Source organism: Syngnathoides biaculeatus, chromosome 10 (assembly GCF_019802595.1).
Source record: "Syngnathoides biaculeatus isolate LvHL_M chromosome 10, ASM1980259v1, whole genome shotgun sequence".
Lineage (NCBI taxonomy): Eukaryota > Metazoa > Chordata > Actinopteri > Syngnathiformes > Syngnathidae > Syngnathoides > Syngnathoides biaculeatus.
Genome location: NC_084649.1, coordinates 19,178,534 through 19,200,035, shown reverse-complemented (window position 1 = coordinate 19,200,035; position 21,502 = coordinate 19,178,534). Strand labels below are relative to the sequence as shown.

Sequence of the window (21,502 nt, the reverse complement as noted above, 5' to 3'; positions counted from 1 at the left end):
TCCCAATTCAACTGGCTACAATTCGGTGTCTGAAATTCACTATCTGTGCCACCAGGCAGGGTTACTTCAGGTCAGAACCGAACACCCAGCCAGTTACGGTTTCTTAGTGTGTGTGTGTGTGTGAGACGTCACGTGACGTAGAAAGTGTAACTGGATTTGCTGGCTGTTTGGTTCTGGCCTGAAGTAACCCTGCCTGGTGGCACAGACTGTGAATTTTTGACAGCGAATTGTAGCCAGTTGAATTGTTAACATTGAACAGTTACACTGAAATACAATTATTGAAAATGTGATCACTTTACATTTCAAATTCAAATCCTGGTGGCACATTTTTACTTCCACAGACCTGACTCTCATTGAAAATGTCCGGCGCATTATGAGGCGCAAAATATGACAAACGCCCGGAGTATTGAGCTACTCAAGTCGTACATGAAACAAAAATGGGAAAAAAATTCAACTTACAAAACTTCAACAATTAAGTGTCCTCATTTCCCAAACGCTGATTGAGCGTTGTTAAAAGGAAAGATTATGTAACATTAAAAATTACAGAATATTTGCACAAAAAAATAGTCAGTTTCGACATTAAATATATACTTTGTAGTGTATCCAGTTGAATGGAGCTTGAAAAGGATTTCCAAATTATTGTATCTTGTTTTTAGCTCCATTTTACAGTTTGTATCTATTATACAATATTAAATGTTATGTAATTATTGTTATTATTAAGATTTCTGTGAGCAGCACAGTGATAGACGGGGATCGAGATGAAATCAATGTAACTTCAGTTTATTGTCAAACGCCAAGATCCCAAAATATGAGAGTGGCAGTCATTTAAGCCACCAAACCAGCAGGCCATCTGTGCAGGGTGCCGCATAATCTCAACAGGAAAGTTCTGCACACCACTTCCTGTCCACATCCGAGGCGGACAATAAATTCTATCAGAGTTCTTTGTGGATTAAACAGCCCGTGTGTAGATTTTATTTTTTGAACAGCGCCGTTTAATCTGAAATGCCAGATTTCTACATTTCTTTTGCCATTCCAGTCTTTCCTTCTCAAACATATTTTCAAGACATTGTATTAGTGTAATCACACAACGAGGCATAATATTCTCAAATGGGACTTATTTGTGGAGGTGGAGCGTTACAATGTTGTGTAGGGGGGGGTTAAGCGCCGTACTCGTGGGGACCGCTGCGCTCCCCCAACACAGATTAGAGAGACGCGCCTATTAGCTCCTTCATCAAAAATCCCCCCCTACTCACGCAACACACACACACATCTGTTTTTCTTTTTTTTTTTTTTATTACATCCAAATCACCTCCCTCTAACGTTATCGTATTATGCACGGAGGTTTTAAAATGCTCTCCCTGCTGTTGTTGCTAAAAACAAAACAAAAAAGCTGCACACCGGTGCGTCGGAACAAGAGGACTAATCTTCAATGCCGGAATGTCAACGGAGCGCGATCCGACCGCAAGTAATTGCCGACTCAATCAATGTCATCTGAAAGTAGCCGTCAAGGAAGGAATGCAATTGGAACGCTGACAAGGATGTGGAGGATTTGAGTGGATGTGCATATGTCAACAAGTGACAAGTGGGGGAAACAACTAGAGCATCACAGTAAATAAGAGTTAATGGGAGAGCTTTTTATCCATCCATCCATTTTCTTTGCCACTTATCCTCACAAGGGTCGCGGGGAGTGCTGGAGCCTATCCCAGCTGTCAACAGGCAGGAGGCAGGGCACACCGACAACTGGTTGCCAGCCAATCGCAGGGCAGATAGAGACAAACAGCAATCGCACTCACAATCACACCTTGGGGCAATTTAGACTGTCCAATTAATGGTGCATGTTTTTGGGATGTGGGAGGAAACCGGAGTGCCTAGAGAAAACCCACACAGGCACAGGAAGAACATGCAAACTCCACACAGGGAGGGCTGGGATTGAACCCGGGTCCTCAGAACCGTGAGGCCAACGCTTTCTCAGCTGATCCACCGTGCCACACAATGAAGTATTAAATACAATCAGGGGTGCACGTAACAATTTTGGTGTGGTTCTTAAAGGTTCTTTTTATCTGAACCCACCGATATCATGGATGAACTTAAACACTTTGGTGTTTTGCATTCTGTGAAAAGTGGGCCGCATCCAGTCCATTCACAGTCTCTGACCCCACTTTATGCGATAAAGCGATAAAAAAAAGTAAACTATAACTGCTTTTGTTTTTACGTGGAGTTGTGACAGCAGTCCAAGCAAACGATGCCAAAAACTTATTTTTTGGGTTGCCAAAGAAGCAATACTATCACTGTACTTAGTGACTTTTCCAAGCATTCAAAACATGCATCTATCCATCCATCCATCCATTTTCTTTGCCGCTTATCCTCACAAGGGTCGAGGGGAGTGCTGGATCCTATTCCAGCTGTCAACGGGCAGGAGGCGGGGCACGCTCTGAACTGGCTTCCAGCCAATCGCAGGGCACATGGAGACAGACAGCCGCACTCACAATCACACCTAGGGGCAATTTAGAGCGTCCAATTAATGTTGCATGTTTTTGGGATGTGGGAGGAAACCGGAGTACCTGGAGAAAACCCAGGCAACGGGGAGAACATGCAAACTCCACACAGCGAGGGCTGGGATTGAACCCGGGTCCTCGGAACTGTGAGGCCAACGCTTTACCAGCTGACCCACCGTGCCGCCGCATTCAACACACAAACGTTTTATTAGAATGAGAATGATCCAATTACGATGGCAACAAAATCAGGATCATTTTATTTACAGCACTGTATGTATTTTGGCCACCTCGTTTTTTTACTCCAAATTCAAGCGTAATCGGCCTTCTCGTGTTCTACTTCATGCAGTGTAAATCTGAACTGCAGGTATTCTTGAAATGCATCCTCGAATCACCGCAGCAGACGTGATCTGTGCGCAAACGGGCTTGCACACGAGGCGACGCGGAGGGATAGAGGAGCATTAAAAGGCGTCAAGCAGCTGACCGGGGACGGATGGGGTGTTTGAATCGGTGACAGCGTACCGTCGTCACTTCGGGAGCAGCCAGGCTGCGCTCGGCAGGCTTGGATGCACGACGCCGGCGGCCATCTGGCTTTGGAAGGCGCGCCTGAGGGAGATGCGGGGCCGGTGCCAACCTTCAGAAAACACTTCCAGCGTGTTTGAGAATTAGAATGACATGTTCATCAATACTCGGGGCCTTCGTGAGAGTGGCTGCTGCCTTTCCTGTAGTCACAAATACTGTATATGAATTGCATAGAAACTGTGGGTACAAGGCCACTGAAGTTTACGCAATCGCAAATGGAGAAATTGATATATGGATTGAATGATTAGGGCTGCTATGTTACAAAATGGGTGAGGTTTATAGATGTTTGACAAAAACAAACCATTAGATGAGAAAACCGCATAAATTGTCAAAGAATGAATCCTTTCCAGTGCAGGTCTCCATCTTTCTAATTGTTCCTCCACCTGTTCCCTGCTTTCACTGCAGCTCACAATACCATCTGCGAACATCACAGTCCAAGGGGATTCCAGTCTAACCTCGTCTGTCAGCCTATCCAGTACTACCGCAAACAGGAAGGGGCTCAGCGCGGAACCCTGATGCAGTCCCACCTCCACCTTAAATTCTTCTGACACACCTACGGCACACCTCACCGCTGTTCTGCTGCCCTCATACATGTCCAGTAATATTCTGACATATTTCTCCGCCTCTCTTTGTAAGGGTCTGTTTTGCGCACCTCGCCCAAAATTCTATTTTTTTTTTAAATATGTTCATCTTGTTTGTGAAAAATGTAAAAAAAAATAAATTCCTACGTGAGCTTTGAAAGCTTTTGTTCAATAAAACTTCTGAAAACCAGTAAGAAAATGTTTCGATTGCTAGCAAATGCCCTTCTTGTGCTACATTTCAGTATTTAAATATTATAAAATATCATGGTGTCTCTCAGGGCTCAGTCCCAGAAAACTTTCTGTTTCTGCTTTCATTGTTAGCATAGTGGTTTTACTTCTGACACCAATTTGCTTGGTCCTGGTTTCGTGAAAAACTTTTGTCCCTAGTACATGATAGTCGTAACGTGCTATTCAACAAGTGACTGTAAAACATTACGTCTCATAAAATTACTGATGGGTAATAGTCTTATACTTGTATGAACATTAGTGCTATGAATGAATCTGCGCTTATTCGAGTCCACTCACGAGTATGTCCAAAAAAACTATTCAGTCAAAATTTTATAATTCAAATGAAAAATTAAACACAATGTAGCTCCTTCTGACCTTCTCTGTACTTTTCCACGAGCATCCTCAAGGCAAATAATACATCTGTGGTACTCTTTCTAGGTATGAAACCATACTGTTACCCGGAGATACTTACTTCCGTCCTAAGTCTAGCCTCCACTACTCTTTCCCACAACTTCATTGGGTGGCTCATCTTTATTCCTCTGAAGTTTCCGCAGTTCTGAACATGGCCTTTATTCTTAAAAAAATGGGGACCAGCACACTTTTCCTCCATTCTTCTGGCATCTTCTCTCCCGCTTGTATTCTGTTGAATAAGTTGGTCTAAAACTCCACAGCCACCTCACCAAATTGCTTCCATACCTCCACTGGTATGTCATCGGGTCCGACTGTCTTTCCATTTTTCATTCCGTTCAGTGCCTTTTTTTTTTGTCAAAGAATGTTAATGGCATTTGAATAAATACTGTGTTTGAAGGGTACATTCTGTCCAACAACGCCTTGGACGGCGACGGCGGCTATGAACAACGCTATCTTGTACCTGAATATAAAATTCCTCATTACATTTCACCATGTGCTAAAAATTGTAGTGTTTCACTCCATCCTGAGTTCCAGGTACACAAAATGAGCTGGCACGTCGTTACTACAGATGGTGTTGCAAATGATAAAGTGCCCTTCCGCAGACTGTGATTGCTTCGTTACAGCTGAATATATAAAGAATGAAATTGTAAGAGCGCTCGGCAGTGGACTGGACTTAAAAGGCCACCAACGAGGAAAGACCAAAAGGTGAACATCACATCCATATTTGTTGATAATGCTAAAACCATAACATCAATCTAAATTGAGTGGGCAAGAAAAGTCTTTTGACATGCTAAAAAGGCAAATTTTGTCCATTCATCCATCGAAGTTCAATACCGCTTATTCTCATTAAGGTCGAGGGTGTGCCGGTATGCAACTTAATTTCTTTAATTCTGTACTTTATACAAACCAGAAGAGGAAGCTGTAGGAATTCAATTCTCTTCTAATGCACGTGCACGAAAACATTGACCTTATGCGGCACGAGAAATCAAACACAGCTCTCTCACTGCATGAACTATTTATAATGTTCTCCCTCAATGAATAATTGAGGAGTTATGTTTCTCTACACATTTCCTACAGCTTTGTGACAAATTCCACGTTTTTCAACTAATGATGTTTTAAGCGCACAAACGTGGACAAATAATGGCACCGTATAGCGAAAGGGCCAGGTCAACACATTTTTCTACGTACATTTACATTGAGCAGCTGGCCAAAGTCTGGCGTCCAGTTTTCTGCATCCGCTCCCCTCGCTTCCTGCGAGTGATGAAGACGCGTGGAGTGCACCGTGAACTCGAGGAAAAAGAAAACCGAGACAAGGTTGCTCTTAATCTCTTCGAGAGGCGTAATGGAGGAGGAGAGACTCCCGGCGCAAGGACGTCTCATACTGTACGTGAGCCGCACGTGACTTTGAGCTCTAATTGATGAGGAAAATCTTGCAACGCGACCAAGTTGGGATCCGTGCAGACATTATCGCTCCCCTCTCTCGTGTGTCACCTCCGTCGCTCTCCTCCTCCGCTCGTTTTCACACAGATGCTGGCACTCATTGTCTCGTTATAGATCAGATAGGGTGGGGGGGGGTGTGACAGATACATTTGAGGATAAATTATACGTTTTCACTCATGAAGGAACTACTTTGTATATCTGTATTAATTTGTACTGCAGAAAAATCTGCATTACTGTGACTCTTTTTTAATGTTTTTAAATTTATTGTACAATTTATGATTCCTAAAGGGGAAATTCAATGTTAAAATTCATTATAATCAGCACTTCAAGAAGTATGTCATTACTTTATGTTGGCCTCATAAGTGAGCCATAACTATTACTATTTATTGTTTACAGTGTGGCGGCACAGCTAGAAAGCGTTGACCTCATAGTTCTGAGGACCGGGGTTCAAATCCCGGCCTTCCCTGTATGGAGTTTACATGCTCTCCCCGTGCCTGCGTGGGGTTTTCTCCAGGTACTCCGGTTTCCTCCCACATCCCAAAAACATACAACATTAATTGAACACTAAATTGCCCCAAGGTGTGATTGTGAGTGCGATTGTTTGTCTCTGTGCCCTGCGATTCACTGGCGACCAGTTCAGGGTGTACTCCGCCTCTCTGTTGACATCTGGGATAAGTTCCAGCGCTCCCTCGACCCTCATGAGGATAAGCGGCTAAGAAAATGGATGGACGTTTTGAATGCTTGGAAAAATGGGGGGGGGGTTGAGGCTGAGACACAAAAAGAAAAGTTTGCAGAAATTGCAAGAGGATGAGGACTGTGTCAAATCTGCTGTGAAATTCCACGCATCATCTCATTCACACAATGTCCTACCTGCCAGTTTGCTTGGAACAAACATGAAAAGTGTTCACAGCTCTGTAAAATAATGCACCTTTTTCTGGAATGAGATTTGGGATGTGGCTAGTGGAGCTGAAAAACAACCCACGTAATAGAGTAAAAAGTCATCTAAAAGTTGGGTGGATTGTTAGCTCCGTAAGCAGTGAAGCTTAAAAAGGGACATCTGGAAAAGTCTAAAAAAAAAAAAAAAAAAAAAAAAAAAAAAAAAAAAAAAATCGCTGTTTCCATAGCAATCCGTGAATGGCACATACTTGTACTAGTGTTTGTGACGAGCAGACACCAAGAAAGAAGAGTTGTGCTCATGAAAAGAAAAAAAAAAAAAAAAAAAATGCCTTGCAGATTGCCTGTGATTATTTCAGTCATTCAGTTGGATTTCATTTACATAATTTGACTTGTTCAAGACCAGCCATGGAAGTTTTTGCACATCTCGAATGTTACCAACCGACCTGAGGAGAAATACTACAAAAAGACCGGGAAACAAGTAGAGATTGTGTTCCTTCAAATTGTTCTGCCAGTCACTGTACGTCGCAGATAGATAGATAGATCATTGGCACATACACAATTAATTATTGTATATGCATATAATAAATGATACATTACGTCCATCCTGATCAGGTTCCTGTCTATTCAGACCGATAATGGGTTACGAGATAGATAGATAGATAGATAGATAGATAGATAGATAGATAGATAGATAGATAATTGGGGTCTTTGGCACATACAGTACCTGTTCAATTATTGGATATGCATGTAATTGAATTATCAGGTTCCTGTATATTCAGACGGATAATTGTTTACGAGATAAGGTAGATAGCTAGCCAGACAGACATACAGACAGACAGATCATTGGGGTCATTGGGACATACCCGATCAATTATTGGATATGCATGTAATAAATGAGACATTACGTCCATCCTCATCAGGCTCCTGCATATTCAGACCGATAATGTGTGTAACAACCTCAAACGTGACTTGGCAAAATTGCACAAAAGACCCCGTGATGGAGCATGAAAGCAATCGAAGCACAGGAAGGTGAAAAGAAGCGATTGATGGCATTTTACAGCGCCCGAAGCCAAACACTTTATCATCCACACAGGAATTGTGACATTTTCTCAATGACAAAAGACAGCCACAAATTCATAACTACACGACCCTCTGGGCAATAATACGAGCCAGCATCTCTCACAGAAGCTTGTCAATAGATCACGGAATGGAAGAGACACAAAAAAAAAAAAAAAAAAAAAAAAAAAAAAAAATCAACAGCCTCCAGTATGTTGCTGGAAACACATACAGTATTCGGATCTTACCTCGACTAGGTGTGGAGTTGGGTTGAATCCGCACATGTTGCACACTTTGGACTGGCACTGGGTACAGGTGTTATAATTGGGTTGCTCGGTTGCGTTGCCGATGTTGAGGACCGTCTTGCAAAGAGGACAACAAGCTTTGGGTTTAGGGGAAATTGCAGGAGCAGGTTGCTGCTGAGGCGGCGCCCTAGACCCTTGTTGTGAAGATGGAGGTCCTGAGTGTTTAGGTGCCCCGGGTCCTGGACCGTGAGGTCCAACTGGTTTTGGGGCCTGTTTTGGGGGTGCTTGTTGGGGCTGAGTGGTCTCGGATATAAGTGTACTGGCTTGGTTAAGGAGAGAGGCACCGAAGCCAAATAATTTCCCAAAAGTCTGCTCTGGAGGTGGGGGCTGCCGTGAAGGAGAGCTGCCTGCGCTGCGCGTCTGGTCCTGCCGGGGGTGGTGAGGTTGGTGGGCGGGGGAGTTTCGGGACAAATCGGGCTGGGACGGGGCTTTGGCCATGCCAGGGAGCGGCACCGCCCCCGGAGGCAACTTTGTCGGTTGCTGACCTGGGCCAGCTGGACCAGCCTGTTTGGAAGGGCCCAAAGCCGGATGCGCCGGCCCTGGCCGAGTCTGAGGCGCTGTCTGTGTCTGAGGGGTAGGCTGGGAAGAAGCGTCAGGTTTGGCAACATGGGAAGGAGAGCTTATCTGTTGTTGACTCTTGGAACGCGGTGTGGTCATATCCATGCCCAACGCTCTCTGCATCTGACAATTCAGGCATAGCCACTCCTGCACCTGAAATAAACACGGGCAGAATATTACAGGAGGTATGAACAGGCTCCAGCCTACTCTGAATCGGGAACATTTTGTACAGAAAAGCACAAAATTTAATAATGTACCTAACTGAGAAAGGATTGAACCTACCCCCTTTGCCTAGGGGAAGAAATTTATTGTCAAACAGCATTTAGTCAGAAACAAACGCAAGATATACATTTGACGGGCAAAAATGATTTGTGGGCTGTCTTAATAGGACCACGGCAGCTCCAGGTTTTCTCATTTTCCTTGTGCCTTTTCTATATCTCATCTCTTCGCGCCGCTTTCAACATTTCGGCCGACTTTTGTGTTGAATTGCTCATTAAAATCCTCCCACCCATTTTGTTCTTCTGTTCCTCTGCTACGGTCATTTCCTTTACATCTTTCCTGCGGAAACTTTTGGGTTTTTGCTGGGTTGCATGGAGCACGCATAATAAGGTTTGCGTCAGTAACGGGCCCGCCTCTGCCTGGTGGCACATGGCCAAGTCATAATTGGCGTCCCGGTGATTTGACAGCTGCCACACTTTGGTCGCTGCCTTGAATTTATGGTCAGTGCATGTCGGACGTCTATCAGATGAGGCACCAAATTTGCGAACTCTGGAAGGTGTTCAACATGGACCCCGACGCACCTAGACTGTTGAATCGACATGTAACATGTCTTGTGGTTTTCATTCTATCCATTCATCCATTTTCTTTCCCGCTTATCCTCGCGGGGTGTCATAACCAGAACGCTAGGGCGGACCCAAATGTACGACTCGGTAGACAGTTAAAAGGAAGATCTTTATTCGTTCCAAGGTCGTAAGCCGGAGAGTCAGTCAGAGCGAGCAGCAGTATCAAGAGCGTCAAGCTTACGGGGTTGGTCGGAGGACAGGCGGAGGTCGGTGCACAAGGGGTTCAGGGTCAGGAACGAGGAAGTGCAGGAACGAAGCATGGATGGCAACAATCTGGCAGAGCCAGACCGTCCACTGGGTCCTATATATTATATATATATATATATATATATAATATATATATATATATATATATTATATATATATATATATATACACACACTGGGGTCAATTAACCCTGATGAGGCGGCAGGGCTGGGACCGGCAGGACCATGACACGAGGGTCACGGCAGTGCTGGAGCCTGTCCAGCTGTCAACGGAGAAGAGGCAGGGTACACCCTGAACTGGTTGCCAGCCAATCACAGGGCACATCAAGACAAACAGCCGCACTCACAATTACACCTAGGGGCAATTTTAGAGTGTCCAATTAATGTTGCATGATTTGGGAAATTGGAGTGGAACCCGGGTCCTCAGAACTGTGAGGGCAACACTTTCCTGCTGCACCACTGTGCCGCCATTCTGACTGTGCAAGGTGACTGCATCATAAATGTTTTCCGTGAAAAGTTGAGTCGAAGGACTGAAACGCAGTAAAAGTCTTTGCCTTCATTTTCCTCAAAAAACACGAGAAAACATGCCCTTAAATATGCAAATGTGGAGGCCTCTTGCCTGAACTTTAACCCTTGAATTCAGGAAGCGGGTGGGCTGGTTTTAGAGCTATGGACTCATAGTTCCTGATGTGATGGCAAGCAGAAGCATCTCTAGGCTGCTTGCCAGTGGCTGATTCTGATTCTCTAAAGTGTTTTATATGGCAGAAGAGCTTTTAATGCAAGACATTCAAATTCTGCCAATATCATTTAACTGGGAACATTATTATATAACTGTTACATTTTACCCATTTGACTGTGTGTCTGTCTAGTTTTAGTCATTTATTCAACAAGTCACTGCTGCCGTTTCCCAGTGTTCAGAAACATTCAGTCGTTTGGATTTCTGTTGGCGATTCATGTACAAACAACTGCTTTCCGAGTATGACACCAGAAGAAATGTATCGTAAAAACGGTGGGACCGAGTCTCAATCCAGCATGCTTCCGTAATCCTCATGAAACGCGATCCCTCCTGCCTACTCCTAGAAACTCCGAATCAACTAAAATTACATTTGGCACACTTGGGAGTGGCGCCGTGTCAGATGCGTTAATCACTTAAGCTAACACTGAGTAAGGCTAATGGAATGAAGTCAAATGAAAGGAGGAATCGGGGCTAAAACAGGCAGGTGAAGACAGCAGCGCCTCTTAGACAATGAAGGAATATGATACGAGCGTCGCATCTTGAATGCAAATGAAGAATGGCACGTTACACTCGTTCCCACTCAGTCATTGAGTAGGTCAGCGTCGACAGAGTAAGTCACACGCTCCGCAGCGCGTCCGCCTCTCTGGTCTCCTGCCAGTTCGAAATACAAAGAGATGAGGTCATGCTTCTGCCAGTTAACGGAGAAATGGAAAAGTCGAAGACGTAAAGTGGACAGAATGTGGAGCAACAGCACATCATCTAATCAGAGATTCAAAAATGGAAAAGCCTCTGTCTCTGCCATTGTCTCTATTTTTCCTTTCCAAATTGCAATATTATATAATATTATAATATGTTGAGATGAGTGGGGGGGGATGGAAAGACTAACAATGGCGACGCAAAGACATGAAGCAACTATTTATCACTTCCATCTCTTCATTTCATTTCTCTCTACGTCGCCATTGTTATGAGGCAATCATGTGGATCTTTATGAAATCGGATCTCGATCAGAAGAAAAACAAGCACGCTGCGCACACAACGGGCTCTCTGTCCTCCTGCTCGTCTCTTTTACGACTGTCTATCTTTCTATGCATTCATCCATTTTCTTTACCGCCTATCCTCACGAGGGTCGCGGGGAGTGCTGGAGCCTATCTCAGCTGTCGACGGGCAGTACACGTTGAACTGGTCGCCAGCCAATCGCGGGGCACTTAGAGACAAACAGCCGCACTCACGATCACACCTAGGGGCAATTTAGAGTGTCCAATCAATGTTGCATGTTTTCTTTTCAAATGTGGGAGGAAACCGGTGTGTCCAGAGGAAACCCACGCAGGCACGGGAGAACATGCAAACTCCACACAGGCTATGCCGGGATTGAACCCGGTCCTCAGAACTGTGAGGCCAATGCTTTACCAGCTGATCCACCGTTCCGCCTGTCTATCTTTCTTCATCAATATTTTGATTGCTCTCATTCAGCATCCTGAGAAGTAATCAATCAAGTTTAAAAAAAATTACTTGGTGTTTTTTCCAGTATTTCTCGAAAGATCTGAAAACATTTTTGTCATTGAATATAAATCTGAATTGCTAAAATCAGGCATGTGCAGGAAGAGTCTACAAGGGTAGGAACACAATCTGGTGCTGATCCTGAAAAAGATTGACCTTGTGGGTCTGGAAAAATAAAATGAGTTACTGTGGATCATGAATAGCTCTGGTATCTCTACTGGACGTAAATCCTATTAATATTTATCCTGTATTTTTTTTTGGGGGGGGGGCATTTTCTGTCTTTTTGCTTATCGCTGCCTCCTCTCACTATAGAAACTAAAAAAAAAAATACAATTTTCCCTTAAAAATGAAGCTTAGCAAATTAAAAAGAAAATGCTACAAATGTTTCCTGGAGTGGTGCAGAGGGGGCACGTGTTAATTTTCAAAAACTGCTGTTCAACATGGTTTCAATTTTTGGTCCAGTATTAGAATTTAAAATATAACAGTGGTCAAAGGTCGTGAGTTGGTTTGGAGCCAATATGGTCACTATAGGGGATGTTCCAAAAATCAACATTTCCAGTACATTGAACCATGCAACATTCATCCATCCATTTTCTTCATTCCACTTATCCTCACAAGGGTCGCGGCGAGTGCTGGAGCCTATCCCAGCCGTCAACGGGCAGGATACTTCCTGAACTGGTTGCCAGCCAATCACCGGGCACAGAGAAACAGTCGTACTCACAATCGCACCTAGTAGTAATTTAAAGTGTCCAATCAGACCAGAGTGGCCGGAGAAAACCCACACAGGCATGGAGAGAACATTCAAACTCCACACAGGGAGGGCTAAGATTGAACCTGGGTCCTCAGAACTGTGAGGCCAACGCTTTCCAGGTGCACCACCGTGCCGCTGGAGCTAGACAGATTTTAAAAAAAAAAAAAAAAAAGAATGAAGCTTAAAAAGGTAAAGCGATAAGGCCGTTAGCTTCGAGATCCCAATGCAGTCAAGATGCTTGTGATTTAACAGCCCGTTAGTCTCCCCTCAAATTGGGCCAAAACACATTGAAATTCCTCCGGATGCTTCTTCACTCCCTGTCTGTGTTAATCTCTACTTTGCCGCTTAACTCAACAGTCTTGATTTATGTGTGAAAATGGCTGCGGTGGTTATATGCGTCGGGAAGAAATGACTGAACTAAGTTGGGTTATTGAAGGGACACGGGGGGGGGCATTTTACTGAGCATACTGTTTAATAGCAAGCATTACCGTAATTCCCGGCCTACAGAGCGCAACTGGTTATAAGCCTCACTGAGTACATTTGTAAAGGAAATACCATTTGGTACACACATAGGCCGCAGCCGTGTAAAAGCCGCAAGTGCCCACATTGAAACATGAGATATTTAGAAAAAGACGGTACACAGACAGTTTAATGTGTGCGCTAATGCTAACTCTAACACTAGTGCTAACGCTAGCGTCATGTGCTCTAACGCTAGTGCCGCCGTGTTAACAGGGCCGGCTGAGAAAAAAAAAAAAAAAAAAAAAAAAACATACTGGTAAAAGTCACTAAGACACGGCAGTAAAATGCTAGCGCACCGCTAACAGGGCCAGACCGGTAAAAGTCACTTCCACTCTTACCTTTTCCGCTTGTGTGGCCCCTTGCAGCCGTTAGAAAAAAAATGCACAAATTAGCCGCATCGCCACATAAACCGCAGGGTTGAAAGTGTGTGAAAAAAGTCGCGGCTTATAGGCCGGAAATTACGGTAATTAGATATAGCATTAACAGCATGACAATGTTAATTTTGTTCTATATTTCTGAAGTGGAAAAAAATTGGTCTGTTTACTTAATTCCACTTGGCTCAATTTAGCACGACGGTACACATAATTTGCTTTGACTTCTTCCTCCTCATCATCGCAGCAGAAGTTTAGGTACATTTCTAGTTTCAACAAACCTGCGTGGTATTTTCAAGATTGGTATACTCAAGGAGAACCTGCACATAGGCTTGGTGCCAGGTATTCTTGGATGCCCAGAATAGAAATCTGATTTTAGGTATCAATGCATATAATATATTATGCAAAACCAAATTCTATGAGAATGAAAATAAATCAGCTACCATTAATGTTGCACTGTCTAATTTTAAGAGAAGCTAGGTCAATGTAAAAAAATATATATATATATATATATATAAAAATGCCTGTATGTGAAATTTGGGCGGGGGGGGGGTTGCACCGATTAAAAACCAGGAAAAACTGATTAAAAACATTGAAGTGTTTTTGTTGGAAAGGCCAGTCCGACTACTTTGTAGCATGAAGTAACTTGAAAGGTCCTGTATTTTACCAAACTAACTTTTTCTGCTATTTGGGATGTCGCAGTATATTGACTCAAAGGTGTCTCGATAAACGAATGAAATATGAATTAAAATTGTCCATGCATTGCTGAGTTGCAGACATTTTTCAAAACTGGGTCAAACAGAAATAGTTGTGACAGGGGCCTTTTCTGGACGCTTGTAAAACGAAATTAAGGTGTTTTTTTTTAATGAAATTGAAACTTTCATAACAGGTCCATGTTAGAAAGTCACTCTACGGAAGTCTAAACAGCCAAAAATATAGTTAGAGGATCATAATTAAACCAGCGTCCCAGATTTCAGTTTCTGGCACTTTTCTTCCCAGCACATTTCAGTTCTGTATATGCAAAATCCAGACTGTGGAATCTTAGATGGATTCTTGACCCACTTCACACTGTTTGTCCACTTAAAGCTGCAACTTGACAGAGGCGAATGTGCTTAACGTTGACATTTACCACGTAGCGATAGATAACAGACAGATGGTCATAAATAATAACGATCCTCACTGAACTTTCTTTTTTTCCCCCTCACTTGCCACGAAAGGACAATGGAGAGCTTTAAAAAAAAATGAACTTTTTGGATAAATACATGAAACTTCTAATTATCTTTCAGTTTAAAGTTAAACAACATATTAGATGTAAAAACTTCATATTACTGCTTACATATTATTGTACTTTGTATAAAACTGAATGCCGCTGATCTGAGTACGTGTTGTCACTCAACTATGTGGCCACCTACTTGATTTATTTTATTCATACAGGAGAATAATGATGATGAAGCACAGAGTTTTTTCTGCAGTCTTTTTGTGTGCGAGCATTTGTTAAAACTGTTCCACAGCTCGTGGGATTGTTGGGTAAGAGAAAGACTACAAAAAGGGGACGTTCCAAGAAAACCTTCAAACAGGCACAGTCATGACTGCGTAACTTGTTCAAAGTTTAAATCCATTTCACAGAAAGTATGCAAGCTTCTAAAAAAAAAAAAAAAAAAAAAAAAAAAAAGCCCCTCATAGAATATAACGTCAAACTCTGCAGAGTTTGGTTTTCAAGGGCTTTCGTCAACTATTGTGTTGCATAAATATTCAGCTATGAGATGAAAGAGCCGAGCCAATGTGAAACTGCTTGGCTGGCAGGAAGACTCATTTATATTTTCAAACGCAAGACGCATTTCTTTTTTAATCCGTCACCTTTTGCCACCCGATAACTTCTCCTGCGTGGTTCACCCCATTTCTTCCCACTGTGGCAAATCAGGAACAAGCCACCATTGTAAGGTGGGTGCTATTATTAGAAAGTGGACCAATTATAAACCACATGTTCCCCAGTATTATAGTGGGGGGGCTGGGGGGAGTGTCATTGGGGATCTTCTGCGCTACTTTATCGCTTTGAGCTTTGGGTTTCGATTGTGTTATTCCCCGTGTCCTTTAACCTCAGCTATACATTATAGGTATGATTCCTGTCAAAAATAATGACCAACTCCCTTCTATCCTGAATGCTATTTTTCATAGCTGCATGTGTGTGAATATGAACGAAAGTCTTCTTTAGTTTTATTTATCATGAAATGGAAAAAGCCGCTGGGACTAGAACACCCAAATACGGAATGTCCCTCGGTTGCCAGCGCTGAAATCAGGAGTGCAATCTTTCAGTAAATTGAAGGGAAGTCCTCTTCAGTACAAATTGAGTACACGCATCTCTCAAATCTAAACCATGTTAAGAATTTGTAAATGAGAGAAAAACCGCTGAGAAAACTTCTGGCACAAAATGTTCCGAGATGTTGATCGTCCTCCGATTGGTTTTCATTCCGAGCAATTTTCCAGAGGAAATAATCCAAAGTAGAAATAATCGGTTCCACGGTGAACATTATTAACGTCGGAAAACCTTCATCAAAGGCAAATTTTAAGCAACATTTGGTATTATCCCTTCTAGTGACAGTCCGGTGTTTACCTGTTCCCCTAAGTGGAATGGAATAGTTGTGTCAAGAACCAACGATGCGGGGCTAGACCCAAATGCAGGACTCCAAGACAAGGATAGCTTGCACTACACTTTCTAGCGGTGGTGGACATTCCCGCTGGCAGTGAACGCAACTCACTAACTCAAGGCAACGAACTGGCAAATGCCAGTGACAAAACTCCAACTTAAATACTTTGTCTAATCACAGTGCCTCATGCGAAACAGCCGTGACCGTTGACAGGTGTCCGAGATGAGACTGCCCAAAGCGGTGGCCAGGCCACGCCCCTCTAGGCCGTGGTCCATTCTTCCTCATGACAAATTGTAAATTTTCTTCCCAAATGTTGATCGCATTTTTACATGCAAGTGGGATTATTTGTCCAAATCTTCCCAATGATTGATCGCCCCAGCCCTTGCTCAAAGTCAGCCGGGGGAGGCTCCAGCTCACCTGTGACCCCAAGGAGGACCAGAGTTACAGAATAAGAATGGATGGCTATTTCAGGAGGACTCACTGGGTTCAACTCTCAAACGCACGTAACTGACGGCATCTTTCAAAGTATTTTCTTCGTCAGCACGGATCAGCGAGGACGTGGCCGTAATCAATTTCGCCGACAAATGATAAAGCGGCTACGATGCGTTGTTGTGAGCCAAGAGTCAAATCCATTCTAAGTAGGTTGGGGTGGTCGATCTTTAGATCTCTAGAGGCGCCGTGTTGCTCTCTCAGCATCTGACAAGCTCACCAAGGCTGAGCCATAACTTCCACCTCCGCAGTCCTCTATGCTGCCACGTTCTCCTCCTCTGCCTGCCACGAGCTATTCTTTACTGTCGCTCCACGCATTTCTGTCCAACTGCTGCGCGGCGCCAACCCCTACAACAAGAGCGCACAAAGCGCAACCAACCTCTACCGAGGCTTAAGACATTTTCATCTGCAGAATCCGTGCGTGAGCGAACATGACAGCTTCAGACCTTGCGTACCGCAGTCGGTTTCAAACTGGGTAAATATTCGGTTGAGGTACGAGTGAGTAGGGATTTGGTTCTTTTTATGACAGCGTTGATGGTTCAGATCAGTTAACATCTGATGAGCTCGTTATAGCTAGTAAGTGCTGAAATGAGTCGTTTGCAACATGAGCTTGTGCTTAAAACAGACAATCCCAATCCTTGCCTATGTGGTTAGCATGATCTCCCCGTGCCTGTGTGGGTTTTCTCCGGGTACTCCGGTTTCCTCCCACACCACAAAAACATGCAACATTAATAGGACAGTTTAAATTGCCCCTAGGTGTGATTGTGAATGGTTTGTCTCCATGTGCCCTGCGATTGGCTAGGAAACCAGTTCAGGGTGTCCCCCGCCTCCTGTCCAGCTGGGATAAGCTCCAGCACTCCCCGCGACCCTTGTGAGGATAAGCGGCTAAGGAAATAGATGGATATTCTATATAAGCAGTTTTGCTAACGTCACTGCCTTATCAATAAGTGTGTTTTGCAGCGGATGATCTCATTTACATTCTACAGGTAAAAAAATAAAATAAACTAAGTCACTTTGCAAACGAGTATCACTGCATATACAAATGTGTACAGGATATTGTACAAAATGCACACGGATCAAATCAAAACAGACAACCCCACTCTGACGGAGAAATATGTCCTCACATTTATGCAAAGCTGCCCCACTCACCAATTACGCAAAACAATGGCATACTGTGCAACGACAGTTTCGACCTTTCACACCTTGCTCCGAGTATTTATTCAACTTGCAGCTGTTCAAGGAGGCTTCAGGTCAGCTTAAGCGACAACGCATCTCGGCCGCAATTTTCAGCATGAATCACTGGCGATGATGTGAAACTTTGAGACAGATGACACAGCCAAACTCGACTCAGAGTCACAGTGAAGCGTAGCCTAATTCAAATTGGCCAAGTGATTTATTTTCGGATGAAGACAATCGTCTTTCTTCCTCTACCTGTTGACAGAAATGACTCTTAAGACGTATCTCAATGATGGGGAGTTACCGGGGAGCTGCTCAGTGGGGCTATATTTAAAAAAAAAAAAAAAAAAAAAAAAAAAGCTTTTATTTGGTCAAAGCTCAAGGCATCATTTGGATGCCGCTCAAGAAGGATAGTGTTAGCTTTTCAGAGTGTTATAACCATTACACTATTTTTACACAAAGACAAACTAAGAACTGAGATATACTGTATGAATTTATGGGTGACTAAAAAAAAAAAAATGTGCCCAATCAAGCTTTAAAAATGAAGACAGCCACGCTTCTCGTTATCGTTTAATCAATATGTACACTATACAAAATCAATCAAGGATCAGGCTATAGCCCATGTTCAAATCAATTTTAACTCATTTTTATGTTTCTTCATCTTTCTCAGAAAATTACAAGATTCAAATGGGAAATGGCCAGCACGGTGGATCAGCTGGTAAAGCGTTGCCTCACAGTTCTAAGGACCCGGGTTCGATCACAGTCCCGCCTGTGTGGACTTTGCATGTTCTCCCCGTGCCTGCGTTGGTTCTCTCCGGGCACTCCGGTTTCCTCCCACATCCCAGAAACATCCATCCGTTTTCTTCACCGCTTATCCTCACGAGGGTCGCGGGGAGTGCTGGAGCCTATCCAATTAATGTTGCTGTTGTTTTTGGAATGTGGGAGGAAATCAGAGTGCCCGGAGGAAACCCACAGAGGCCCGGGGAGAACATGCAAACTCCACACAGGCGGGTCTGGGATTGAACCTGGGACCTCAGAACTGTGAGGCCAACGCTTTACCACCTGACCCAACGTGATCCTAAAAACATTAATTGGACAGTCTAAATTGCCCCAAGGTGTCATTGTGAGTGCGGCTGTTTGTCTCCATGTGCCCTGCAATTGGCTGCCAACCAATTCAGGGTGTACGCCGCCTCCTGCCCGTTGACAGCTGGGATAGGCTCCAGCACTCCCCGCGACCCTCGTGAGGATAAGCAGCAAAATAAAATGGACGGATGGAAATGTTCCTAAAGTTACACTCATTTACGTGGAATGGTCCTATGTGCAAATATTTTTGTCAATATAAAGCAACTGAATTGCTCGTCGTTTTTCACATGCACGGTACCAGCTGTCTTGTTTGAAACGCTTTAAATGTCGGGTTGTGACACAGCTGAGAGGGAAACGGCCCGATATGTTGAAAAATTAAAGGATGTCTGCGTCAACCGTTGTGTGACGCATCGGAAATTGCGCTTACAGTGCATAAGGTGACTCATTTACAGCAGGCTATATACAGTAACCTATGTATGAAACACCGGGGGTTAAACAGCACAAACAGAAAAAAGCAGATAAAACACAGCATGCTTTCATTTGATTATTTCAACAAAATGATTCTAAGCTAACAAGTGTAATTTGTTCTCGAGGTAGTATGTTTACAGTGGAAATCCACAAAATATGTGCCTTGTTTCCCAGAATTGAGGCACCATTTTGTTTTTACAAGAATTCTGCAAGTTTGCTTTAAAAGTCACTAAAATTCCATCCATCCATCCATCCAATTTCTTAGCCGCTTATCCTCACAAGGATCACGAGGAGCGCTGAAGCCTATCCCAGCTGTCATCATTTCGCAGACGCATGTAAGCCAGCGTATTTAAAAAAGGGCCGTCTGCGCCGTTGTGGTCGTCGACAACCAACTTCATTCGCTGCCAATCAGAGCAGCTCCTCTCATTCCCTTTCAATAGGGAGCAATAAGTCTTCAAGAGCAATCTATTCATCCATCCATTTTCTTAACCGCTTATCCTCACAAGGGTCTCGGGAAGCGCTGGAGCCTATCCTAGCTGTCAACAGGCAGGTACACCCTTAACTGGTTGCTAGCCAATCACAGGGCACATGGAGACAAACAATCACACCTGGGGGCAATTTAGGGTGTCTAATTACTGTAGCATGTTTTTGGGATGTGGCAGGAAACCGGAGTGCCCGGAGAAAACCCACACAGGCAATGGGGAGAACATGCAAACTCCACACAGGCGGGTCCGGGATTGAACCCGGGACCTCAGAACTGTGAGGCCAACACTTTCCAGCTGAGCCACCGTGCCGCCCGTCACTAAATTTATGTGTGGAAATCATCAATATACTAAGGGCAAGGATTATTTTAATATGTAAATCCCAGGATGCTCTGTCTGAAAACAATGAGCCAAACCTCGAGAGCAATTAGCACTTGTAAATCATCACCACGGAGTACAGGTACAGTAATCCTCTGCTATCGGACAGTTGTTGCTTCAAGGTCCTGCTATATTTCAGGTTTATATTTGTATAATTTATCCATTGCTCTAGCTCTTCCTCCCGATATTATAACTCAGCCTGTCATGATGTTTTTTTTTTTAGGATGATATGTTTTCCCAAAATCTATTTTGGCAAGGAGCTATCCCTCTGTCTCAGCTATTTTTAACCTAAATGCGCTGTGCTGACAATGTATTTCACAAGCCGAGTGTATTGTTTAAAAAAAAAAAAAAAAAAAAAAAATGAAAAATACATAGAAATGAAAAAAAAAAAGTTACCTCAGTGAGGTGAGGGTTGGGGTTGAAGCCACACTGGTTGCACACCATAGAGCGGCACAGCGTGCAGGTGTTGAAGCTCGGCCTGTCATCGCCGGTGCCAGTCAGGTCAGCCGTTTTACAGACGGGGCACAGCTTGCTGCTGGGCATGGGCGCTATTTGAGGCACAGAATAAGGAGAGGTAGGGACGCTCCCTCGATCGGGAGAAACCGAAGGGGACCTCCCGGTCCGGCCGCTACCCACGTCCACGTGCAGGTTCTTCCTGGACACGTGGCCGTGCTCCCCGTAGGACGGGGCGGATTGCGGGGTCTCGTGGGAAGCCAGCCTGTCTCCTGTGCCGTGACTGCTGTGGATGCCCGCTTTCGGTCCCTGGTCTGATGTAGGTGGCCTGAAAGAGAGCAGATCAAAGTGGAATTTCAGAAAAAGAAGAAGCGGGGTACACACCCTGAACTGGACTTAAAAATCACTGTCAATCATTGTCATAGCAACCATTTCAGATGAGATTGATTGGTGGCAAGAACACTTTGCTATTGTATTTACGAGTTTCTGCACTACTATTTCATTTTTGAAATGCACAGCACACAATCTGAGGCGTGACAAGCGGGATTTATTGAGCACTTGTTTTTGACAATGACACCACTTAATTTGACAGTAATTAGTGAGAAGGAGGTAACCAACAATAAATTGCGGCGCAATCCCTTAAATTTGATGAGACGCGGTAATAAATGCGCAGAGAGAAATTATCCCTTGCAAGTTTAGACACTTCACATCACAAATGAAAACTTCTCGTTCTTTTTTTTTTGTATTATGGTAGCTTTTGCTATATTGTAGGACACAGGTGTCAAACTCAAGGCCCGGGGGCCAGATTCGGCCCGCCAGATGATTTCATGTGGCCAGCGAAGGCGAATCATCGGTG

At 43.8% G+C, this 21,502-nt stretch overlaps 1 protein-coding gene across 6 annotated transcripts in view; it reads right to left on the bottom strand.

The window, feature by feature from the left end:
- Positions 1–21,502, bottom strand: part of bsnb (bassoon (presynaptic cytomatrix protein) b) — a 56,308-nt gene that overhangs the window by 28,730 nt on the left and 6,076 nt on the right. For 3 of the 6 annotated variants that reach the window (XM_061832619.1, XM_061832620.1, XM_061832624.1), the window contains exons 2-3: positions 20,590–20,974; positions 7,936–8,703 (exon numbers count right to left, since the gene is read on the bottom strand). In XM_061832619.1, coding sequence (XP_061688603.1) covers positions 7,936–8,703; positions 20,590–20,974 — 1,153 coding nt within the window. Of the gene's footprint in view, positions 1–2,783; positions 3,215–5,750; positions 5,839–7,935; positions 8,704–20,589; positions 20,975–21,502 lie in introns of those variants that run through there. The other 3 variants (XM_061832621.1, XM_061832622.1, XM_061832623.1) reach the window with 3 other exon arrangements.